We start from the raw sequence: 23,695 nt of genomic DNA on the forward strand, positions 1-23,695 counted from the left end.
ATATATGGACTAAAAACTGAAAACTGAAAGGAGAAACAGTTCAACAATAACAGTTGGAGAGTTCAATACCCCATTCCGAATAAAGGACAGAAAAACTATACAAAAATAGAGGATTTATATTACTATAAATCAACTAGATGTAACAGACATATTCACAACACGACCACAAAATAGCAAAACATACATTTTTTTCTCAAATATACATGGAATATTCCCCAGGGTAGGCCATATGTTAAGTCACAAAAAAAACATCTCAACACATTTAAAAAGAATTAAATCATCCAAAATATCTTCTCTGATCACAATGGAATGAGGGTAGAAATCATAACAGAAGGAAAACTGGAAAATTCACAAATATGTGGAAATTAAGTAACACACCCTGAAGAAACCATGGATCAAAGAAATTGAAAAAAGCAATGAGACTGAAAACAAAAACACAACATATCAAAACTTCTGGGATGCAGCAAAACCAGAGGATAGAGGGAAAATTATAGCTATAAGCACCTACATTAAAAAAGAATCGGGGGGACCTTCAAGATGGTGGAGGACTAAGACGTGAGATCACCTTCCTCCCCAGAAGTACATCAAACATACACCTACATGTGGAACAACTCCTACAGAACACCTACTGAAGGCTGGCAGAAGACCTCAGACTTCCCAAAAGGGTCTTGGTGCCCCAGCCTGGTGTCAGGCCTGAGCCTCTGAGATTGAAGAGCTGAGATAAGGACATAGGACCACCAGAGACCTCCCAGCTGCAAGTAATATCAATCGGCAAGAGCTCTCCCAGAGATCTCTGTCTCAATGCTAAGACCCAGCTCCACCCAACAACCAGCAAGCTCCAGTGCTCGATGCCCCATGCCAAACAACTAGCAAGACAGGAACACAACCCCACTCATTAGCAGAGAGGCTGCCTAAAATCATAATAAGTTCACAGACACCCCAAAACACACCACCAGACACAGCTCTGCCCACCAGAAAGACTAGATCCAGCCCCACCCACCAGAACACAGGTACCAGTCCCATCACCGGGAAGCCTATACAAGCCACTGAACCAACCTTACCCACTGGGGGCAGACACCAAAAACAACGGGAACTATGAACATGCAGCCTGCAAAAAGGAGACCCCAAACACAGTAAGTTACGCAGCAGATGAAGCAGAAAGGTAAAAACCCACCAGACCAAACAAAACAGATAATAAGCACTCTACCTCAAAAAGAATTCAGAGTAATGACAGTAAAGATGATCCAAAGTCTTGGAAATAGAATGGAGAAAATACAAGAAACGTTTAACAAGGACCTAGAAAAACTAAAGAGAAAGCAGAGAATGATGAACAACACAATAAATGAAATTAAAAATTCTCTAGAAGGAATCAATAGCAGAATAACTGAGGCAGAAGAACGGATAACTAACCTGGAAGATAAAAGAGTGGAAATAACTAATGCACAGCAGAATAAAGAAAAAAGAATGAAAATAATTGAGCACAGTCTCAGAGACCTCTGGGATGACATTAAACACACCAAAATTTGAATTATAGGGGTCCCAGAAGAAGAAGAGAAAAATAAAGGGACTGAGAAAATATTTGAAGAGATTATAGTTGAAAACTTACCTAATATGGGAAAGGAAATAGTCAACCAAGTCCAGGAAGCAGAGAGACCCATACAGGACAAATCCAAGGAGAAACACGCCAAGACACATATTAATCAAACTATCAAACATAAAATACAAAGAAAAAAATATTAAAAGCAGTGAGGGAAAAACAACAAATAACATACAAGGGAATCCCACTAAGGTTAATAGCTGATCTTTCAGCAGAAACCCTGCAAGCCAGAAGAGAATGGCAGAACATATTTAAAGTGATAACAGGGAAAAACCTACAACCAAGATTACACTAACTAGCAAGAATCTCATTCAGATTTGACAGAGAAATAAAAACCTTTACAGACAGGCAAAAGCTAAGAGAATTCAGCACCACCAAACCAGCTTTACAACAAATGCTAAAGGAACTTCTCTAGGCAGGAAACACAAGAGAAGGAAAAGACCTACAATAACAAAAGCAAAAAAATTAAGAAAATGGTAATAGGAACATACATATTGATAATTACCTTAAATATAAATGTATTAAATGCTCCATCTAAAAGATAGACTGGCTGAATGGATAGAAAACCAAGAGGCATATAGATGCTGTCTACAGGAGACCCACTTCAGACCTAGGGACACATACAGACTGAAAGTGAGGGGATGGAAAAAGACATTCCATGCAAATGGAAATCAAAAGAAAGCTGGAGTAGCAATTCTTATATCAGACAAAATAGACTTTAAAATAAAGACTATTAGAAGAGACAAAGAAGGACACTACAGAATGATCAAGGGGGCAGTCCAAGAAGAAGATATAACAATTGTAAATATTTATGTACCCAACATAGGAGCACATCAATACATAAGGCAAATGCTAACAGCCATAAGAGGGGAAATGCACAGTAACACAAGAATAGTAGGGAACTTTAACACCCCACTTTCACCAATGGACAGATCATCCAAAATGAAAATAAATAAGGAAACATAAGCTTTAAATGACACATTAGACAAGATGGATTTAATATTTAGAGGACAACATTCCATCCAGAAACAACAGAATACACTTTCTTCTCAAGTGCTCATGGAACATTCTCCAGGATAGATCATATCTTGGGTCACAAATCAAGCCTTGGTAAATTTAAGAAAACTGAAATGGTATCAAGTATCTTTTCTGACCACAACACTATGAAACTAGATATTAACTACAGGAAAAAATCTGTAAAAAATACAAACACAGGGAGGCCAAACAATAAGCTACGAAATAACCAAGAGATCACTGAAGAAATCAAACAGGAAATTAAAAAATACCTAGAAACAAATGACAATGAAAACATGATGACCCAAAATCTATGGGATGCAGCAAAAGCAGTTCTAAGAGGGAAGTTTATAGCAATACAATCCTCCCTCAAGAAAGAAGAAAAATTTCAAACAAACAACCTAAACTTACACCTAAAGCAATTAGAGAAAAAGAAAAAAAAAACCCAAAGTTAGCAGAAGGAATGAAATCATAAAGATCAGATCAGAAATAAATGGAAAAGAAATGAACGAAACAATAGCAAAGATCAGTAAAAATAAAAGCTGGTTCTCTAAGAAGATAAAAAAAAATTGATTAACCATTACCCAGACTCATCAAGAAAAAAGGGGAGAAGACTCAAATCAACAGAATTAGAAAAGAAGAAGAAGTAACAACTGACACTGCAGAAATACAAAGGATCATGAGGGATTACTGCAAACAACTATATGCCAATAAAATGGACAACCTGGAAGAAATGGACAAATGCTTAGAAAAGCACAACCTTCTGAGACTGAACCAGGAAGAAATAGAAAATATAAACAGACCAATCACAAGCGCGGAAATTGAAACTGTGATTAAAAATCTTCCAACAAGGGGGGCTTCCCTGGTGGCGCAGTGGTTGAGAGTCTGCCTGCCGATGCAGGGGACGCGGGTTCATGCCCCGGTTTGGGAGGATCCTGCATGCCGCAAAGCAGCTGGGCCTATGAGCCATGGCCGCTGAGCCTGTGCGTCCAGAGCCTATGCTCCGCAATGGGAGAGGCCACAACAGTGAGAGGCCCGTGTACCGCAAAAAAAAAAAAAAAAAAAAAAAAAAAATCTTCCAACAAACAAAAGCCCAGGACCAGATGGCTTCACAGGAGAATTCTATCGAACATTTAGGGAAGAGCTTACACCTATCCTTCTCAAACTCTTCCAAAATATAGCAGAAGGAACACTCGCAAACTCATTCTATGAGGCCATCATCATCCTGATACCAAAACCAGACAAAGATGTCTCAAAAAAGAAAACTACAGGCCAATATCACTGATGAACATAGATGCAAAAATCCTCAACAAAATACTAGCAAACAGAATCCAAGAACACATTAAAAGGATCATACACCATGATCAAGTGGGGTTTATCCCAAATTCTTCAATATACACAAATCAACCAATGTGATACACCATATTAAAAAACTGAAGGATAAAAACCACTTGATAATCTCAATAGACGCAGAAAAAGCTTTCAGTAAAATTCAACACCCATTTATGATAAAAACTCTCCAGACAGTAGGCACAGAGGGAACTTCCCTCAACATAATAAAGGCCATATATGACAAACCCACAGCCAACATCGTTCTCAATGGTGCAAAACTGAATCCATTTCCTCTAAAATCAGGAACAAGATAAGGATGCCCACTCTCACCACTATTATTCAACACAGTTCTGGAAGTCTTAGCCACAGCAATCAGAGAAGAAAAAGAAATAAAATGAATCCAAATCAGAAAAGAAGTAAAGCTGTCACTGTTTGCAGATGACATGATACTATAGAGGATCCTAAAGATGATACCAGGAAACTACTAAAGCTAATGAATGAATTTGGTAAGGTTGCAGGATACAAAATTAACACACAGCAATCGGTTGCATTTCTATACACTAACAACAAAAGGTCAAAAAGAGACATTCAAGAAACAATCCCATCTACCACTGCATCAAAAACATTAAAATACCTGTGAATAAACACACCTAAGGAGATGAAAGACCTGTACTCTGAAAAGTTTAAGATGGTGATGAAAGAAATAAAAGATGATACAAACAGACAGAGAGATATACCATGTTCTTGGATTGGAAGAATCAACATTGTGAAAATGGCTAAACTACCCAAAGCAATCTACAGATTCAATGCAATCCTTATCAAATTACCAATGGCATTTGTCACAGAACTAGAACAAAAAATTTCACAATTTGAATGGAAACACAAAAGACCTCCAACAGACAAAGCAATCTTGAGAAAGAAAAACGGAGCTCGAGGAATCAGGCTCCTGCACTTCAGACTATACTACAAAGCTACTGTAATCATGACAGTATGGTACTGGCACAAAAAACAGAAATATGGATCAATGGAACAGTATAGAAAGCCCAGAGATAAACCCACGCACATATGGTCACCTTATTTTTGATAAAGGAGCTATGAATATACAATGGAGAAAAGACAGCCTCTTCAATAAGTGGTGCTGGGAAAACTGGACAGCTCCATGTAAAAGAATGAAATTAGAACACTCCCTAACACCATACACAAAAATAAACTCAAAGTGAATTAGAGACCTAAATGTAAGGCCAGATACTTTAAAACTCTTAGAGGAAGACACAGGCAGAACACTCTATGACATACATCACAGCAAGATCCTTTCTGACCCACCTCCTAGAGAAATGGAAATAAAAATAAACAAGTGGGACATAATGAAACTTAAAAGCTTTTGCAGAGCAAAGGAAACCATAAACAAGACAAAAAGACAATCCTCATAATGGGACAAAATATTTGCAAACGACGCAACTGACAAAGGATTAATCTCCAAAATATACAAGCAGCTCATGCACCTCAATATCAAAATAAACAACCCAATCCAAAAATGGGCAGAAGATCTAAATAGACATTTCACCAAAGAAAATATACAAACTGCCAACAAACACATGAAAGGATGCTCAACATCACTAACCACTAGAGAAATGCAAATCAAAACTACAGTGAGGTATCACCTCACACCGGTCAGAATGGCCATCATCAAAAAATCTACAAACAATAAATGCTGGAGAGGGTGTAGAGAAAAGGGAACCCTCTTGCACTATTGGTGGGAATGTAAATTGATACAGCCAGTATGCAGAACAGTATGGGGGTTCCTTAAAAATCTAAAAATAGAACTACCATATGACCCAGCAATCCCACTACTGGGCATATACCCTGAGAAAAGCATAATTTAAAAACCATCATGGGGCCTCCCTGGTGGCGCAGTGGTTGAGAGTCCGCCTGCCGATGCAGGGGATACGGGTTTGTGCCCCGGTCTGGGAGGATCCCATATGCCACGGAGCGGCTGGGCCCGTGAGCCATGGCCGCTGGGCCTGCGCGTCCGGAGCCTGTGCTCCGCAACGGGGGAGGCCACAACAGTGAGAGGCCCGCATACCGCAAAAAGAAAAAAAAAAAAAAAAAAAAAACAAACCATCATGTACCATAATGTTCATTGCAGCTCTATTTACAATAGCCAGGACATGGAAGCAACCTAAGTGTCCCTCGACAGGTGAATGCATAAAGAAGATGTGGTACATATATACAATGGAATATTACTCAGCCATAATAAGAAATGAAATTGAGTTATTTGTAGTGAGGTAGATGGACCTAGGGTCTGTAATACAGAGTGAAATATGTCAGAAAGAGAAAAACAAATACTGTATGCTAACACATATATAGGGAATCTTAAAAAAACAAGAACAAAAACAAACAAAAGGGGCTTCCCTGGTGGCGCAGTGGTTGAGAGTCCGCCTGCCGATGCAGGGGACGCGGGTTCGTGCCCCGATCCCGGAGGATCCCACATGCCGCGGAGCGGCTGGGCCCGCGAGCCATGGCCGCGGAGCCTGTGTGTCCGGAGCCTGTGCTCCGCAACGGGAGAGGCCACAGCAGTGAGAGGCCCGCGTACAGCAAAAAAAAAAAAAAAAAAAAAAAAACGGTTCTGATGAAGCTAGGGGCAGGACAGGAATAAAGAAACATGCAGTTGTAGAGAATGGACTTGAGGACATGGGGAAGGCGAAGGGCAAGCTGGGATGAAGTGAGAGAGTAACACTGACATATATACACTACAAACTGTAAAACAAATAGCTAGTAGGAAGCAGCTGCATAGCACAGGGAGATCAGCTCGGTGCTGTGTGACCACCTAGAGGGGTGGAATAGGGAGGGTGGGAGGGAGATGCAAGAGGGAGGGGATATGGGGATATATGTATACATATAGCTGATTCACTTTGTTATACAGCAAAAACTAACACAACATTGTAAAGCAATTATATTCCAATAAAGATGTTTTAAAAATGAAAGAAAAAAAAAGAATAAAGATCTCAAATCAGTAACTTCATTATACATCTTAACGAACTATAAAAAGAGCAGACTAAATCCATAGCCAATAGCAAGAAGGAAAATATAAAGACTAGAGTAGCAATAAGGGAAAGACTGAATACAAAAAATAGAGAAAATCAGTGAAACCAAATGTGGGTTCTACAAAAAGATTAAGAAAAGTGACAAAACTTTAGCTAGAATGAACAAGAAAAAAAAAAGAGAAAAGATTCAAATTACCAAATCAGAAATGTAAATGGGAACAGTACACTATTGGAATTAAAGAAATTAAAGGGATTATAAGAAAATTCTATAAAAAATTATCTACCAAAAATTAGATAACCTAGGTGAAACAGAAAAATTCCTAGAAACTTAATCATCAAAACTGACTCTAGAAGAAATAGAAATAAAGAAATTGAATCTGTAATCAAAAACTTCTGAACAAAGAAAAGCTCAGAACCAGGTAATTTCCCTGCTTGCTGAATTCTACCAATCTTTTAAAGAAGAAATGAGAGAAATCTTTCTCGAAATCTTCAAGAAAATGAAGAGGGAATGCTTCCAAACTGATCCAATCAGGGCAGCATCACCCTGACACCAAAGCCAAGCAAAGACACTGTAAGAAACCTACAGACCAATATGCTTGATGAATATAGATGCAAATATCCTCAACAAAATAGTAGCAAACCATATCCAACAAAATACTAAGAGGATTATACACCATTACCAGATGGGATTTATCCCAGGAATACAGGGTGGTTCAACATATGAAAATTATTATCTCAATTTATACACAAAAAGTACCTGACAAAAACCAATACCTTTTATGACTTTAAATACTTAGACTAGGAATAGAAGAGAACTTCCTCAACCTGATAAAGGGCACTTAAGAAGAACCTACAAGTAACTTCATAATGAGTGCTCAAAGACTAAAAACCTATCCCTAAGAAAAGCAACAAGACAAGGATACCCATATTGACCACGTTTTTTCCACATTGTAATGGAAGTTATATCCAGAGCAATTAGACAAGAAAAAGAAATAAAAGACATCCAAATGGGGAAGGAAGAATTAAAACTGTGCCTATCTGCACATGACATGATCTTTATAAAGAAAACAGTAAAGAACCCCCCCTCAAAAAGAACAATCAGAGCTTATAAATGAATTCAGCAAAGTTGTAGGATACAAGATCAACATGCAAAAATCAGTTGTACTTCTATACACTAGCAATGCACAATCCAAAAAGGATAACAAAAAAGTTCCATTCACAACATCCAAGTGAATAAAATACCTATGAATAAATTTAAGAGGTAAAAGTCTTATACACTTTTAGCACTTATATAACACTGCTGAAAAAACTGAAGAACACCTAAAAAGGCAAAAACACATGTAATGTTCACTGACTGGAAGACTTTAAGATGGCAATATTCCCCAAATTAACCTATATATTCAGTGCAATCCCTACTGTAATCTCAGCTGTCTTTACGGCAGTAATTGACAAGTTAATCATAAAATTCATATAAATATTGAAGGGACGAGAGGGCCAAACAATCTTTAAAAAGAACAAGAGGGCCTCCCTGGTGGCGCAGTGGTTGAGAGTCCGCCTGCCGATGCAGGGGATACGGGTTCGTGCCCCGGTCTGGGAGGATCCCATATGCCGCGGAGCGGCTGGGCCCGTGAGCCATGGCCGCTGAGCCTGTGCGTCCGGAGCCTGTGCTCCGCAACGGGAGAGGCCACAACAGTGAGAGGCCCGCGTACAGCAAAAAAAAAAAATAAATAAAAAAAATAAAAATAAAAAGAACAAGAAAGTTGGAAAACTAACACATCCTGATTTCAAAACTTACTACAAAGCTACAATGATCCAAACGGTGTGGTACTGGCAGTAGGAGAGAAATACAGCCCAATGGAATAGAACTGGAAATCCAGAGATAAGCCCATTTGTCTATGGACCAACAAGATTTTGCCAAGTGATCTGAGACTACTGAGCGGGGAAATCAAAGTCTCCTCATCAAAGAGTGCTGTGATCTACATGTAAACATTCATGTGTTACTAGCATCTTACACTTCACAGAATTTTTATAAGGTTCATCCATGTTGTACCATGTATTTGATATTATTCAGCCATAGAAGAATGATGTACTAATTTATGGTACAACATGGATGAACTTTATAAACACTATACAAAATGGAAGAAGTCAGTAATAAATGGATATTCCCATGCAAAAGAATAACACTGAATCCCTACCTCAGACCATCTGCAAAAATGAACCCAAAATGAATCAAAGCAAAAATTGTAAAACTCCTAGAAAAGAAAATGTAAGGGGAGTTTGTCATGACCTTAGATTTGGTAAATGGATTCTTAGATATGACATAAAAACACAAGCAACAACAACTAAAGTTGATAAACTGGGCCTCATTAAAATTAAAAATAGGGCTTCCCTGGTGGCGCAGTGGTTGAGAGTCCGCCTGCCGATGCAGGGGACACGGGTTCGTGCCCCGGTCTGGGAAGATCCCACATGCCGTGGAGCAGCTGGGCCCGTGAGCCGTGGCCGCTGAGCCTGCGCATCCGGAGCCTGTGCTCTGCAATGGGAGAGGCCACAACAGTGAGAGGCCCGCATACCGCAAAAAAAAAATAAAAATAAAAATAAAAATAAAAATAAAAAATAAAAATAAAAATATTTGCTTCAAAGGACACCGTCCAGATCCAGATAATGAAAAGACAAAATACAAAATGGGAGAAAATATATCCAAATCATATACTTGATAGGGGATCTCTATCTAGAAAATATAACTATTAAATATAATATTAAATATTAAATAAATATAAATATTAAATATAACTATTAAAAACTATTAAAAACTATTTAAAAAAATAACAAAAAAGCAAACAAGCCATTTAAAAAGTGGGCAAATGATCTGAATATTTCTCCAAAGAAAATATGCAGTGGCCAATAAGCAATGCAAAGAAGTTCAAATCATTAGTGATCAGAGAAAAATACAAAAACTATGATCTATTACTTCATACACACTAGGATGGATATAATTTTTTAAAGTCAGATAATTACAACTGTTATTAATAAGGATGTGCCAAAATCTGAACCCTAGCACACTACTGGTATAAATGTTAAATGGTGCAGCCACTTTCAAAAACAGTCTAGGAGTTCCTCAAGAAGTTAAACATAAGATTACTATTTGACCCAGCAATCCTAGATTTATACACAACAGAAATGAAGTCATACGTCCACAGAAAAACTTGTATACAAATGTTCACAGAAACATTATTCACGATAGCCAAAAGTTGGAAATAGCCCAAATTTCCATCAACTGATCAGTGGTTAAACAAGAGGTATATCAACACAACACAATGTAGTATATCAACACAATATTATTCAGCCATGAAAGAATGAAGTACTGATAAATGATACAACACAAATGAAACTTATAAACATTAAAATGAATTTAAGAAGCCAGTAACAAAAGGCCAAATATTATATAATCCAAATTTATTGAGACAGAAAGGCAAATTTACTAAGACAGAAAGTAGTTTAGTGGTTGCCTAAGACTGGGGAGGGATGGAAAGTTGGGAAGTGATACCCAGTAAGCACAGGGTTTTCTTGGGGAAGAAGAAAAAGTTCTAAAATTGATTGTGGTGATGGTTGGGCAACTCTGTGAGGATAGTACAAACTACTGAATTGTACATATTTAAAACGTGAAATATATGACTTGGAATGTATGATATTGAATTATATATCAATAAAGCTTTTGAAAAAATATATGAAATGTATTACTTGAAATGTATGGTATTGAGTTACATATCAATACAGCTTTTACAAAAAATAAACATGAGATACTACTTCACACCCACTGCTATGATTCAGGGTTAGATGGCTCCATGGGTGTTGGCTTGGCTGAATGAATGCCTGAACCATCTCTTGACTGGTCACACTTTTCAGTATTAAAGATTAGGGCCCTGAAAACTCTACTTCCAAAACCCCCAAAAGGGATTCTAAGATCAAATTAAAGAATAAAAGTCATTTGGTCAATTTCCTCACTTTAAAAGAGAGATAAACATAGTACCTTGTTCTGTGTCAGTCTCAGCCTAGCAATAACGTTGCTACTGGACAGAAGTACCTAAAGACCCACCCAGAACTAAGGCAACCCCCACAGACATTTCCCCTTCCAGAATCAATACTGTGGCTGGACTAGCCCTTATGGATCTTACTATGATTACAAGACGTACTTCAGCAACAACCACCAGGGAACTGCGAAAAATAAACGTTTATTATTCACAAGTCCTGGCCACACAGCAAGGTCACGGGTAGAGAGCTAGTGAATGCAAACCTGAGGTTCTGTCTTTATTGGGGTTGAAAGTGAGGTGCCTAGGGTCTCACAGGTTTCTTTCTGAGACTGAGGTGCCTAGGGTCTCACAGGTTTCTTTTTATTGATGAATTTAAAACATAAAGCAGGAATGAAAGCACAAGAAGAGAAAAGCAAGAGGTCAAATGGTCAGTATCTAAGTTATCTAAGTCAGACCTCTTTAAAAACAGGAACTTCATGGGTGGGGTGGCCTGGCTCTTTATCTAGTCCTATAGCTGGCAATCTGTTTATTTGAAATGGATGTCTTTCAAGTGACTACCTAGACAATCAAAAGCTTAATACCAGACACACTGCAGTCAACAAAGCTAGTTGTCAGATAACTCCAGGAGCAAACAATCCTTCAGGACCCTGACTTTCAGCCTCACTGTGATTTCCAAGAAATAGCTACAGCTGGGATTCCTGGCTACAGTACTAACTAGGAGTGTGGTGAGCAGAAAGCTCTTCTCTGCTGGTAGCCATTCATGCAAGAAGTTTCCTAAGATGAACCCTCTTCCAGATTAATCTTCCTGGGAAAGTCTCAAGATGGTGGAGGAGAAGGACGTGAACTCACCCCTTCTTACGAAAACACCAAAATCATAACTAGCTGCTGAACAACCATTGACAAACAAACGCTGGATCCTACCAAAAAAGATATCCTCCATCCAAAGACAAAGAAGAAGCCACAACAAGATGATAGGAGGGGCACAATCGCAATAAAAGCAAATCTCATACCCACCAGGTGCGTGAACCAGAAACTGGAAAATAATTATACCACAGAAGTTCTCCCACAGGAGTGAAACTCCTGGGCCCCATGTCAGGCTCCCCAATCTGGGGGTCAGGCAACGGGAGGAGGAGCCCCCAGAGAATCTGGCTTTGAAGGCCAGTGGGGTTTGACTAGGGGAAACAGAAATTCCACTCTTAAAGAGTGCACACAAGGTCTCGTGCATACCAGAGGCCAGGGGAAAAAGCAGTAACCTCATAAGAGACCAGGCCAGACTTAACTGTTAGTACTGGAGGGTCTCCTGCATAGGCAAGGGGTGGCTGTGGCTCACTGCGGGGACAGAGACACTGGCAGCAGTAGTTCTGGAAAGTACTCATCGGTGTGAGCCCTCCTGGAGGCTGCCATTTTCTCCCCAAGACCTAGCCCCACCCAACAGCCTGAAGGCTCCAGTGCTGGGATGCCTCAGGCCAAAAAATCAACAGGTCAGGAACACAGCCCCACCCATCACCAGACAGGGTTTAAAGTCTTCCTGAGCATGGCCCTGACCACCAGAGGGACAAGACCCAGTTCCACCCACCAATGGGCGGAACCAGTCCCTCCCACAAGCCTCTTACACACCCTCATCCACCGGAGGGAAGACAGCAGAAGCAAGAAGAATTATAATTCTGCAGTCTGTGAAAAAGAAACTGCAATCACAGAAAGGTAGACAAAATGAGATGGCAGAGGAATATGTCCCAGATGAAGGAATAAGATAAGACCCGAGAAGAACAGCTAAGTGAAGTGGACATAGGCAATCCACTAGAAAAAGAATTCAGAGTAATGATAGTGAAGACGAACCAAGATCTTGGAAAAAGAATGGAAGCACAGATCGAGAAGATACAAGAAATGTTTAACAAAGACCTAGAACTAAAGAACACACAGATCAACAACACAATAACTGAAATGAAAAATACACCAGAAGGAATCAATAGCAGAATAACTAAGGCAAAAGAATGCATAAGTGAGCTGGAAGACAGAATGGTGGAAATCACTGCCTCACAACAGAATAAAAAGGATGAAAGAAATGAGGAGAGCCTCAGAGACCTCTGGAACAACACTGAACGCACCAACATTCACATTATATGGGTCCCATAACGAGAAGAGAGAGAGAAAAGACCTGAGAAAATATTTGAAGAGTAACAGTTGAAAACTTCCCTAATGTGGGAAAGTAGACAGCCACCCAACTCAAGGAAGCACAGAGAGTCCCATACAGGATTAATTCAAGGAGGAACATGCTGAGACACACAGTAATCAAACTGACAAATATTAAAGACAAAGAAAAAATATTAAAAGCAACAAGGGAAAAGTAACAAACAACATATAAGGAAACTCCCATAAGGTTATCAGCTGATTTCTCAGCAGAAACTCTGCAGGTCAGAAGGGAATGGCACAATATATTTCAAGTGATGAAAGGGAAGAACCTACAACCAAGAATCCTCTACCCAGCAAGGATCTCATTCAGATTCGACAGAGAAATCAAAAGCTTTACAAACGAAAGCTAAGACAATTCAGCACCACCAGAACAGCTCTGCAACAAATGCTAAAGGAATATCTCAAAGCTGAAAAGAAAAGTCCACAACTAGAAACAAGAAAATTATGAATGGAAAAGCTCACCAGTAAAGGCAATCATACAGTAAAGATAGGAAATCATCCACACAGAAATATGATATCAAAACCAGCAGTTGTGAGAAGAGGAGAGGACAACTGCAGGATAACTGGAAATGCATTTGAAATTAAAAGACCAGCAACTTATAACAATTTTGTTTATATACAGACTGCTATATCAAAACCTCATGGCCACTGCAAACTGAAAATCTACAATAGATACACGTAAAAAAAAAAAAGGGAAAGGAATCCAAACACAACACTAAAGTTAGTCATCAAATCTCAAGAGAACAAAAGAGTAAGGGAAGAAAAAAGACCTACAAAAATAAATCCAAAACAATTAACAAAATGGCAATAAGAATATACATATTGTAATTATCTTAAACATAAACAGATTAAATGCTCCAAACAGAAGACACAGACTGGCTGAATGGATACAAAAACTAGACTCGTATATATGCTGTCTACACGAGGTCCACTTCAGATCTAGGAACACATACAGACTGAAAGTGAGGGAATGGAAAAAGGTATTTCATGCACATGGAAATCAAAAGAAAGCTGGAGTAGCAATACTCATATCAGACAAAATAGACATTAAAATAAAGACTGTTATAAGAGACAAAGAAGGACACTACATAATGATCAAGGGGTCAGTCCAAGAAGAGGATATAACAATTGTAAATATATATGTACCCAACACAGGAGCACCTCAGTAAAGGAGGCAAGTACTAACAGCCATAAAGGGAGAAATCGACAGTAACAAAATAATAGTGGGGGACTTGAACACTCCACTTCCATCAATGAAGAGATCATCCTGACAGAAAATCAATAAGGAAATACATGCCTTAAGTGACAAATTAGACCAGATGTATTTAATTTTTATAGAGCATTCCATCCAAAAGCTGCAGAATACACATTCTTCTCAAGTGCACATGGAACATTCTCCAGGAGTGAACACATGCTGTGCCACAAAGCCAGCCTCAGTAAATTTAAGAACACTGAAATCATATCAAGCATCTTTTCTGACCAAAATGCTATGAGATTAGAAATTAACTATGAGACAAAAAAACTGTAAAAAACAGAAACACGTGCAGGCTAGACAATATGCTACTAAACAACCAACAGATCACTGAAGAAATCAAACAGGAAATCAAAAAATACCTACAGACAAATGGAAACAAAAGCACGACAATCCAAAACCTATGGGATGCAGCAAAAGCAGTTCTAAGAGGGAAGTTTACAGCAATACAATCTTACCTCAGGAAACAAGAAAAAACTCAAATGAAAAACCTAACCTTACACCTAAAGCAACTACAGAAAGAAGAACAAACAAAACCCAAAGTTAGTAGAAGGAAAGAAATCATAAAGATCAGAGCAAAAAGAAATGAAATAGAAACTAAGAAAAAAGAAAAGATCAATGAAACTAAAGGTTAGTTCTTTGAAAAGATAAATAAAATTGATAAACCTTTAGCCAGACTCATCAAGAAAAAGGGGGAGAGGGCTCAAACCAATAAAATTTAAAATGAAAAAGGAGAAGTTAAAATGGACATCACAGAAATACAAAGGATCATAAGAGACTGCTACATGCAACTATATGCCAATAAAATGGACAACCTGGAAGAAGTGGACAAATTCTTAAAAAGGTACAATTTCCCAAAATGAAACCAGGAAGAAATAGAAAATATGAACAGATGGATCAGAAGTACTGAAACTGAAAATGTGATTTAAAAACTCCCAACTAATAAAGTCCAGGACAAGATGGCTTCACAAGCATATTCTATCAAACATCTACAGAAGAATTAATACCTATCCTTCTGCAACTATTCCAAAAAACTGCAGAGGAAGGAACACTCCCAAACTCATTCTATGAGGCCACCATTACCATGATACCAAAACCAGACAAAGATACCACAAAAAAAGAAAATTACAGGCCAATATCACTGATAAACATAGACGCAAAAAGCCTCAACAAAGTACTACCAATTCGAACCCGACAATACATTAAAAAGATCATACACCATGATCAAAGTGGGATTTATCCCAGGAATGCAGAGATTTTTCAATGTCCTCAAATCAATCAGTGTGAATCACCACATCAAAGAACTGAAGAATAAAAACTATATGATAATCCCAATAGATACAGAAAAAGCTTTTGACAAAACTCAATACTCATTTATGATAAAAACTCTCCAGAAAGTGGGCATGTAGGGAACCTACCTCAACATAATAAAGGCCATATATGAGAAACCTACAGCTAACATCATACTCAATGGTGAAAACCTGAAAGCATTTCCTCTAAGATCAGGAACAAAACAAGGATGTCCACTCTCGCCACTTTTATTCAACATAGTTTTGGAAGTCCTAGCCACAGCAATGAGATAAGAAAAAGAAATAAAAGGAATCCAAGTTGGAAAAGAAGAAGTAAAACTGTCACTGTTTGCAGATGACATGATACTATACATGGAAAATCCTAAAGATGCTACCAGAAAACTACTAGAGCTCATCAATAAATTCAGTAAAGTTGCAGGATACAAAATTAACACATAGCAATCTGTTGCATTCTATACACTAACAACGAAAGATCAGGAAGAGAAATTCAAGAAACAATCCCATCTACCATCACACCAAAAAGAATAAAATACCTAAGAATAAACCTATCTAAGGAGACAAAGGACCTGTACTCTAAAAAACTATTAAGATGCTGATGAAAGAAATTGAAGATGATACAAGCAGATGGAAAGATATAACACGTTCTTGGAATGAAACAATTAATATTATCAAAATGACTATACTACCCAAGGCAATCTACAGATTCAATGCAATCCCTATCAAATTACCAATGGCATTTGTCACAGAACTAGAACAAAAAATTTCACAATTTGTATGGAAACACAGAAGACCCCTAATAGCCAAAGCAATCTTGAGAAAGAAAAACGGAGCTCAAGGAATCAGGCTCCTGGACTTCAGACTCTACTACAAAGCTACAGTAATCAAGACAGTATGGTACTGGTACAAAAACAGAAATATAGATCAAGGGAGCAGGACAGAAAGCCCAGAGATAAATCCACGCACATATCACCTTATCTTTGATAAAGGAGGCAAGAATATACAATGGAGAAAAGACAGCCTCTTCAATAAGTGGTGCTGGGAAAACTGGACAGCTACATGTAAAACAATGAAATCAGAACACTTCTTAACAGCATACACAAAAATAAACTCAAAATGGATTAAAGACCTAAATGTAAGGCCAGACACTATAAAACTCTTAAGAGGAAAACATAGGCAGAACACTCTATGACATAAATCACAGCAAGATCCTTTTTGACCCACCTCCTCCAGAAATGGAAATAAAAACAAAAATAAATAAATGGGACCTAATGAAACTTAAAAGCTTTTGCACAGCAAAGGAAACCATAAACAAAACGAAAAGACAACCCACAGAACGGGAGAAAATATTTACAAACCATGTGACTGACAAAGGATTAGTCTCCAATATTTACAAACACCTCATGCGTATCAAAAAAGCAAACAACCCAATCAAAATATGGGCAGAAAACCTGAATAGACATTTCTCCAAAGAAGACATATAGATGGCCAAGAGGCACAGGAAAAGGTACTCAACATTGCTAATTATTAGAGAAATACAAATCAAATCTACAAGATATCACCTCACACCAGTCAGAATGGCCATAATGAAAAAAATCTATAAACGATAAATGCTGGAGAGGGTGTGGAGAAAAGGGAACTCTTTTGCACTGTTGTGCAAACAACAGTGGGAATGTAAATTGGGACAGCCACTATGGAGAACATTTTGGAGGCTCCTTAAAAATCTAAAAATAGAGCTACCATATGAGCCAGGAATCCCACTCCTGGGCATATATCCGGAGAAAAACATGGTTTGAAAGGATACATGCATCTCAATGTTCATTGCAGCACTATTTACAATAGCTAATACATGGAAGCAACCTAAATTCCATTGACAGAGGAATGTATAAAGAAGATGTGGTACATATATACAGTGGAATATTACTCAGCCATAAAAAAGAATGAAATAATGCCATTTGTGGCAACATGGAGGATCTGGAGATTATCATACTAAGTGAAGTAAGTCAGACAGAGAAAGCCAAGTATCATATGATATCACTTATATGCAGAATCTAAAAAAAATGATACAAATGAACTTATTTACAAAACAGAAACAGACTCACAGACTTAGAGAACTTATGGTTACCGGTGGGGAAGGATGGGGGAGACGGATAGATTGGGAGTTTGGGATTGACATGTACACACTGCTATATTTAAAATATATAACCGGGCTTCCCTGGTGGTGCAGTGATTAAGAATCTGCCTGCCAATGCAGGGGACACAGGTTTGAGCCCTGGTCTGGGTAGATTCCACATGCCACAGAGCAACTAAGCCTGTGTGCCACAATTACTGAGCCTGTGCTCTAGAGCCCACAAGCCACAACTACGGAAGCCCACGTGCCACAACTACGGAAGCCCACACACCTAGAGCCCGTGCTCTGCAACAAGAGAAGCCACTGCAATGAGAAGCCCACACACCTCGATGAAGAGTAGACCCCACTCGCCGCAACTAGAGAAAGCCCGCGTGCAGCAATGAAGACCCAACACAGCCAAAAATAAAAATAAATAAATTTTTAAAAATAAATAAAATAAAATAGATAACCAACAAGGACCTACTGTATAGCAAGCACAGCACTGCTCAATATTCTGTAATAACCTAAATGGGAAAAGAATTGGAAAAGAATAGATACATGTATATGTATAACTGAATCACTTTGCTGTACACCTGAAACTAACACAACATTGTTAATCAACTATGTTCCAATATAAAGTAAAAAATTTTTTAAAAAGCTAATTGTCAGGTGCTTACACTATAACATCTACACACCCTAGTGCTGTTGTAAGAATTGAGTAACACACATAAAGCACTTAACACAGTGTCAATAAATTTTAGCTAGTTGAAAGAGGTGAACGGGGTACAGCTATAACATTAACTCCATATTCTACTCTTTGGGGATTGAGAAAAGAATAAAGGTCATTTAAAAGGAATACATTTCCCCTAAACATTTTTTACAATTAGAGGTTACTACAGATCAAGATTCTTCATTAAATACAAATATCTGAATATTAAAACTATTTGTCATTTATAACTTATTGCAAATTATTTTATCATCAAAACCATACTTAACAAAGGGTCATCAACGTAAGTTCTGATTGCAGCTAGATATAATAAAGGGCATTTGGGGATGGGAATGGAAAGGAATATGAGGATACTAGATACATGAGTAGTTCAGTCAAGAAAGAGTAACTGGCACAGTGCTCAGAGAGAGGTGGGAGGATTCCAAGATAACTCTACATAGCTATTTGGTCTAAACCTTGCTGTCTCTATGCTAGGGAAAACTATCTCATAACATATCTCTGAAATATAACTCATCAAGGCTGTAGATATGATATCAGAATAATTGTCTTTTCAGTTCACAGATTTTCTGAATCAAGCAGAATAACATCTGGACATGACTGAGAGAATATAGGGAGAGCCTGGATTTTAAGCCTGATTCAATGACACCTCTGGGTATCCTCACTGGGGAAGGAGAAAAATTATTGTCAATACTGAATAAAGAAATTATTTGTGGCCAAGAGGGAAAAGTGTAGCAGACTACATTACTGCTCACAAATACTCACTCTTCTCTTCCCAGTCCCTGAGAGGACCACCCCATCTGACTAACACTGGCTTGGCCATATGACTTGTTTTGGCCAATGGAATCTGAGCAGAAGTGAGAGTGTGTTAGTTCCAAGCAGAGGCAGTAGGGAGGTATTTCGTTTCCAGCAGCCCTCATGTTTTTTTGCCTTTTACCAGGAGAACATCATGTCTCATATAGGGGGTACTCCTTCAGCCTGGCATCCAAACTGAGAACATACATGGAACAAACACCTACTGGCTACCTCAGTTTACCATGTATGTTATGAGCCACAGCCATCTATATGTGGTGTTACAACTTCTCATGTGATCTCACATACTTTCCTTCTACAGCCTCACACTAACTCACAAGATGCAACCTTTCCAGCGCCCACTTCCACAAGCAAGCTTCAAGACTTTTTTAAGGTAAAGTGCCAAATATATTGCAGGTTTTATATATTTTGTTACCATTTAACATGTGCTGTTTTTATTGTTTTTTTTAATGTCATGAAGTTTAGAATGTTATGCCACTAATCTCATTTTTCCTCTAAGCCCTATGGTTTTTAGTACACAATTCTGCACAGCACAGTGCACTTTAGGAACACCTATTTCACACTATAACATAACTGACTGTATCTTGAAAAAAGAGACACAAATATCCATAATCCAAAGAGACAAGTTCTATAACTGAGCCACATATGGGTAGAAAATCAACTGAGATAAGGTGATACTTAACCTTATGACCTGATCACCCCACCGCCAGATACAATCACACTGGGAGATTAGGTTTCAACATATGAATTTGAGGGAGAAGAAATACATTCAATCTATAGCATTCTGTTCCTGGACCCCCAAAATAATATCCTTCTCACATTCAAAATATGTTCATTCTATTCCCAACAGCCCCAAAAGTGTTAACTCATCCCAACATCAACTCAAAGTCTGAGTTCAAAGTCTCATCTAAATATCTTCTAAAGCAAATTTGGATGAGACTCAAGGTACAATTCATCCTGAGGTTCTCCAGCTGTAAACCTGTGAAATTAAACAAGTTATGTGCTTCCAAAATACAATGGCAGAACAGGCACAGGACAGATATTTAGAAGAAAGGTGTGACAAGTCTCAAGCAAGTCTAAAACCCAACAGGGCAAATTCCATTGGACCTTAAGGTCCATGAATAATCCTCTAACTTGATACTCTGCCCTCCAGGCCCACTGAAGCAGAGGTCCTACCTACAGGACACACTTGGGCAGTATTCCTGCCCCTTCAGCTTTGCTGGGCAGAGGGTGGGCACCTAAGGCTCCTGGCAGCCCTGCCCTGGTGGATTTGGGTGGCCCCTGTTCTTTGAAATCTAGGTGGAGTCAGACACGCTCCCTGGGCCTGTGCATTCTCCACTAGTGGAGATGGCTTATTCCACCAGTTTGTTGCCTGCACCCTGCTGAGAGGCAGCTGCTGCACCAGAGGCTGCCAGAACCACACCTGGGGTAGCCGAGGAGCTCAGCACCAGCAGTGCACCAGCAGAGCCCTCAAGGTGAGGTAGCACCAAGCAGCAAGCTCAAGGTCTCCAAACACTGGCATCTCCTCCTTTGAAATCATTCTGCCTCCAGACCCTGTGCTAAGACAGCAGCCCTGGTGATTTCTGAACTGTCTTCAGGGTCATTCTTCTATTGTTTTAGGTAGCAGCATCTGGTTCCTGTTGAGATGGTTTATCCACACTAATCTTAAAAAATGGTTGCTTGGCCACACCCTTAGTGTTCTCTGCTGAACAGGCTTTCTCATCTTTTGGATAGGTGGGGAATTTTCCAAATTTTTAAGTCCTGCTTCCTTTTTGCTTAACATTTATAATTATGCTTTTAAGTTATTTCTCTCTAATTATACTATGTTGACCTAAAACAAATAGGCTGCCAGGTATTTTTCCAGAAAAGATGGATTTACTTGGGATCAGCAGGGAACTGCAATCTGGGGTCTGCAATCATGGTGAACCACATGGAAGCTCCCCCAAGGCAAGGGAAGGAGAACACTCTCCTAGAGGGGAGGGCTACAGTAAACAAGGAGCCCAAGGTTTTTCATTGTTTGAGTCCTTGTCAGGAAAGAAGAGGAGTCTTTCTTCTTCCTCTTGGGCTCTGGTATCCTTGCAGGGCATGAGAACTCCCCCTTCTGGTCTCCTGATTCTATTTTATTGAGGTTTCTGTTTATTAACTTTTTACAACTATAAGCAGTTAGGAGGGCTCAAGCCACACCTTCAAACCTTTGTTTAGAAATTACTTCAAGTAAATATCCAATTTCATTGCTCACAAGTTCTACATTCTACAAAGCACTAAAACATGAACATAACTCAGCCAAGTTCTTTGACACTTTACAACAAGGATCGCTTTTCTTTCAGTTTCCAATAACACAGTCCTCACTTCCACCCGAGATCTTATCAGAATGGTCTTTACAGTACACAATTCTACCAATATTCTGCGCAGGATTACACAGGTGTTCTCTAAGAAGATTGAGGTTTTTCTGTACACCTCAACTCCTTTCAAGTCCACACCAGAATCTCCTGTTCACAACAATGTAGGCTTTTTCTAGCATGCACCTCAAAACTCTTCCATTGCCCATTACCCAGTTCCAAAGCCACTTCAACATTTTTAGGAATTTATTACAGCACCCCTCCACTTCTCAGTACCAATTTTTGTTTTAGTTCATTCAGGATACTATAACAAAAATACCACAGACAAGGTGGTTTATAAAAAAAATAGAAATGTATTTCTCACATTTCTGGAGGTTTGGAAGTACAAAATCAAGGTGCTGGCAGATGTGGTGTCTAATGAGGACCCAATTCCTAGTTCATAGATAGTTCATCTTCTTATTCATCTTCTTGCTATGTCCACACATGGCAGAAGGAGCAAAGGAACTCTCAGTGGTCTCTTTAACAAAGGTACCAGTCCCACTGATGAGGAAGCCACCCTCATAACTGATCCATCTCTCAAAAGCCCCACTTCCAAACTCATCACATTAGAAGAGTAGGTTTCAACACAAATTTTGGGGAACACAAACATTCAGTCTATACCACTAGCTCAACACAGAATTTACCTTAAATTCTGCTTTAGTGATATTCTCATTTTATATGCATATGAAAACACTTGTCAGTCACAGAAGCATAAAAAATACATTATACATGTACATTGTGTTAAGAGTAGCATAATTAAAGCATGGATATATTAATAAGAAGAAAAACACTGCTTTTTAACACTTACCACAAGCTTTAGAAGCAGCAACACAAATCTCTTCTGCAACATACTCCCCAGTTGGAAACTTCAGATAATCCCCCTCGGCTTTTCCAAGGGAATGATAAAGATAGACCTGTAGGACTGGATCTATTTGCTTCACAGAATTAGCATTTCCAGGAATATCACCATTCTGATGTACAGGAGATGAGGATGTTCCTTCCATTTCTGTCATTGTAAGGCATGCCATTCCTATGCAGGGTCTTTTTTCAGAACATTTGCCTGTAAGAGAAACCAAAGTTACAAATGAAAGTGATATTCATAAGTTATCCTTCATATATAAAGAAGTCTTCACTGACAGCAATGACTCTGTCAAATCCATTAACTGAATAACTATCATGTACAGTCATTTCTCAGACAGATACTGAGGGTTTTGTTCCAGACCAGTGCAATAAAGCCACACAAATTTATTGGTCTCCCAGTACCTATAAAAGTTATATTTACACTATACTGTAGTATACTGAGTATGCAATAGCATTATGTCTAAAAAAAATTGTACATACCTTAATTAAAAAATACTTTATTGCTAACCATCATCTGAGCCTTCAGCGATCTGTAATCTTTTCACAATAGTATTATCAAAGATCACTGATCATAGATCACCGTAACAAATATAATAATAATGAAGTTTGAAATATTGCAAGAAGTATCAAAATGTGACAAAGAGACATGAAGTGAGCAAATGTTTTTGGGAAATTGGCACGGATAGACTTGCTTAACACAGGGCTGCCACAAACCTTCAATTGTAAAAAACCAGTATTGGGGAAGCACAATAAAATGAGGTATGCCCATACTACTATATACAAAGCACAGTGAGAGATATCAAAATTATAAACTTCTTGTGGACAATGACAATAAAACTGAAGCTTATACGCTAACTGAGGAACCACAATATAAATATATAACACTAACAGAACAAACAAAATCAGTTACAGACAACAGAAGAAGAGATTCCACAAAGCAACATGATTTCTCAACAGATTACTCTGACAATTGCTTATTGGAATCTGGAAGGGAAAAATAACATTTCAAGCTGGGATTAACTGATGAGCTTTAATAGAGGAGGTC

General features: G+C 38.5%; 1 protein-coding gene across 4 annotated transcripts in view; it reads right to left on the reverse strand.

Annotated features, from left to right (window-relative positions):
- JAK2 (Janus kinase 2) overlaps nucleotides 1–23,695 on the reverse strand; it is a 252,887-nt gene that overhangs the window by 84,687 nt on the left and 144,505 nt on the right. For all 4 annotated transcript variants that reach the window (XM_082605232.1, XM_082605231.1, XM_082605229.1 and 1 more), the window contains one exon: nucleotides 22,598–22,849. In XM_082605232.1, coding sequence (XP_082461358.1) covers nucleotides 22,598–22,817 — 220 coding nt within the window. In that variant the 5' untranslated portion in view covers nucleotides 22,818–22,849. The remainder of the gene's footprint in view (nucleotides 1–22,597; nucleotides 22,850–23,695) is intronic.

This window comes from Mesoplodon mirus, assembly GCF_964341445.2.
Source record: "Mesoplodon mirus genome assembly, chromosome: 1".
Taxonomy (NCBI): domain Eukaryota; kingdom Metazoa; phylum Chordata; class Mammalia; order Artiodactyla; family Ziphiidae; genus Mesoplodon; species Mesoplodon mirus.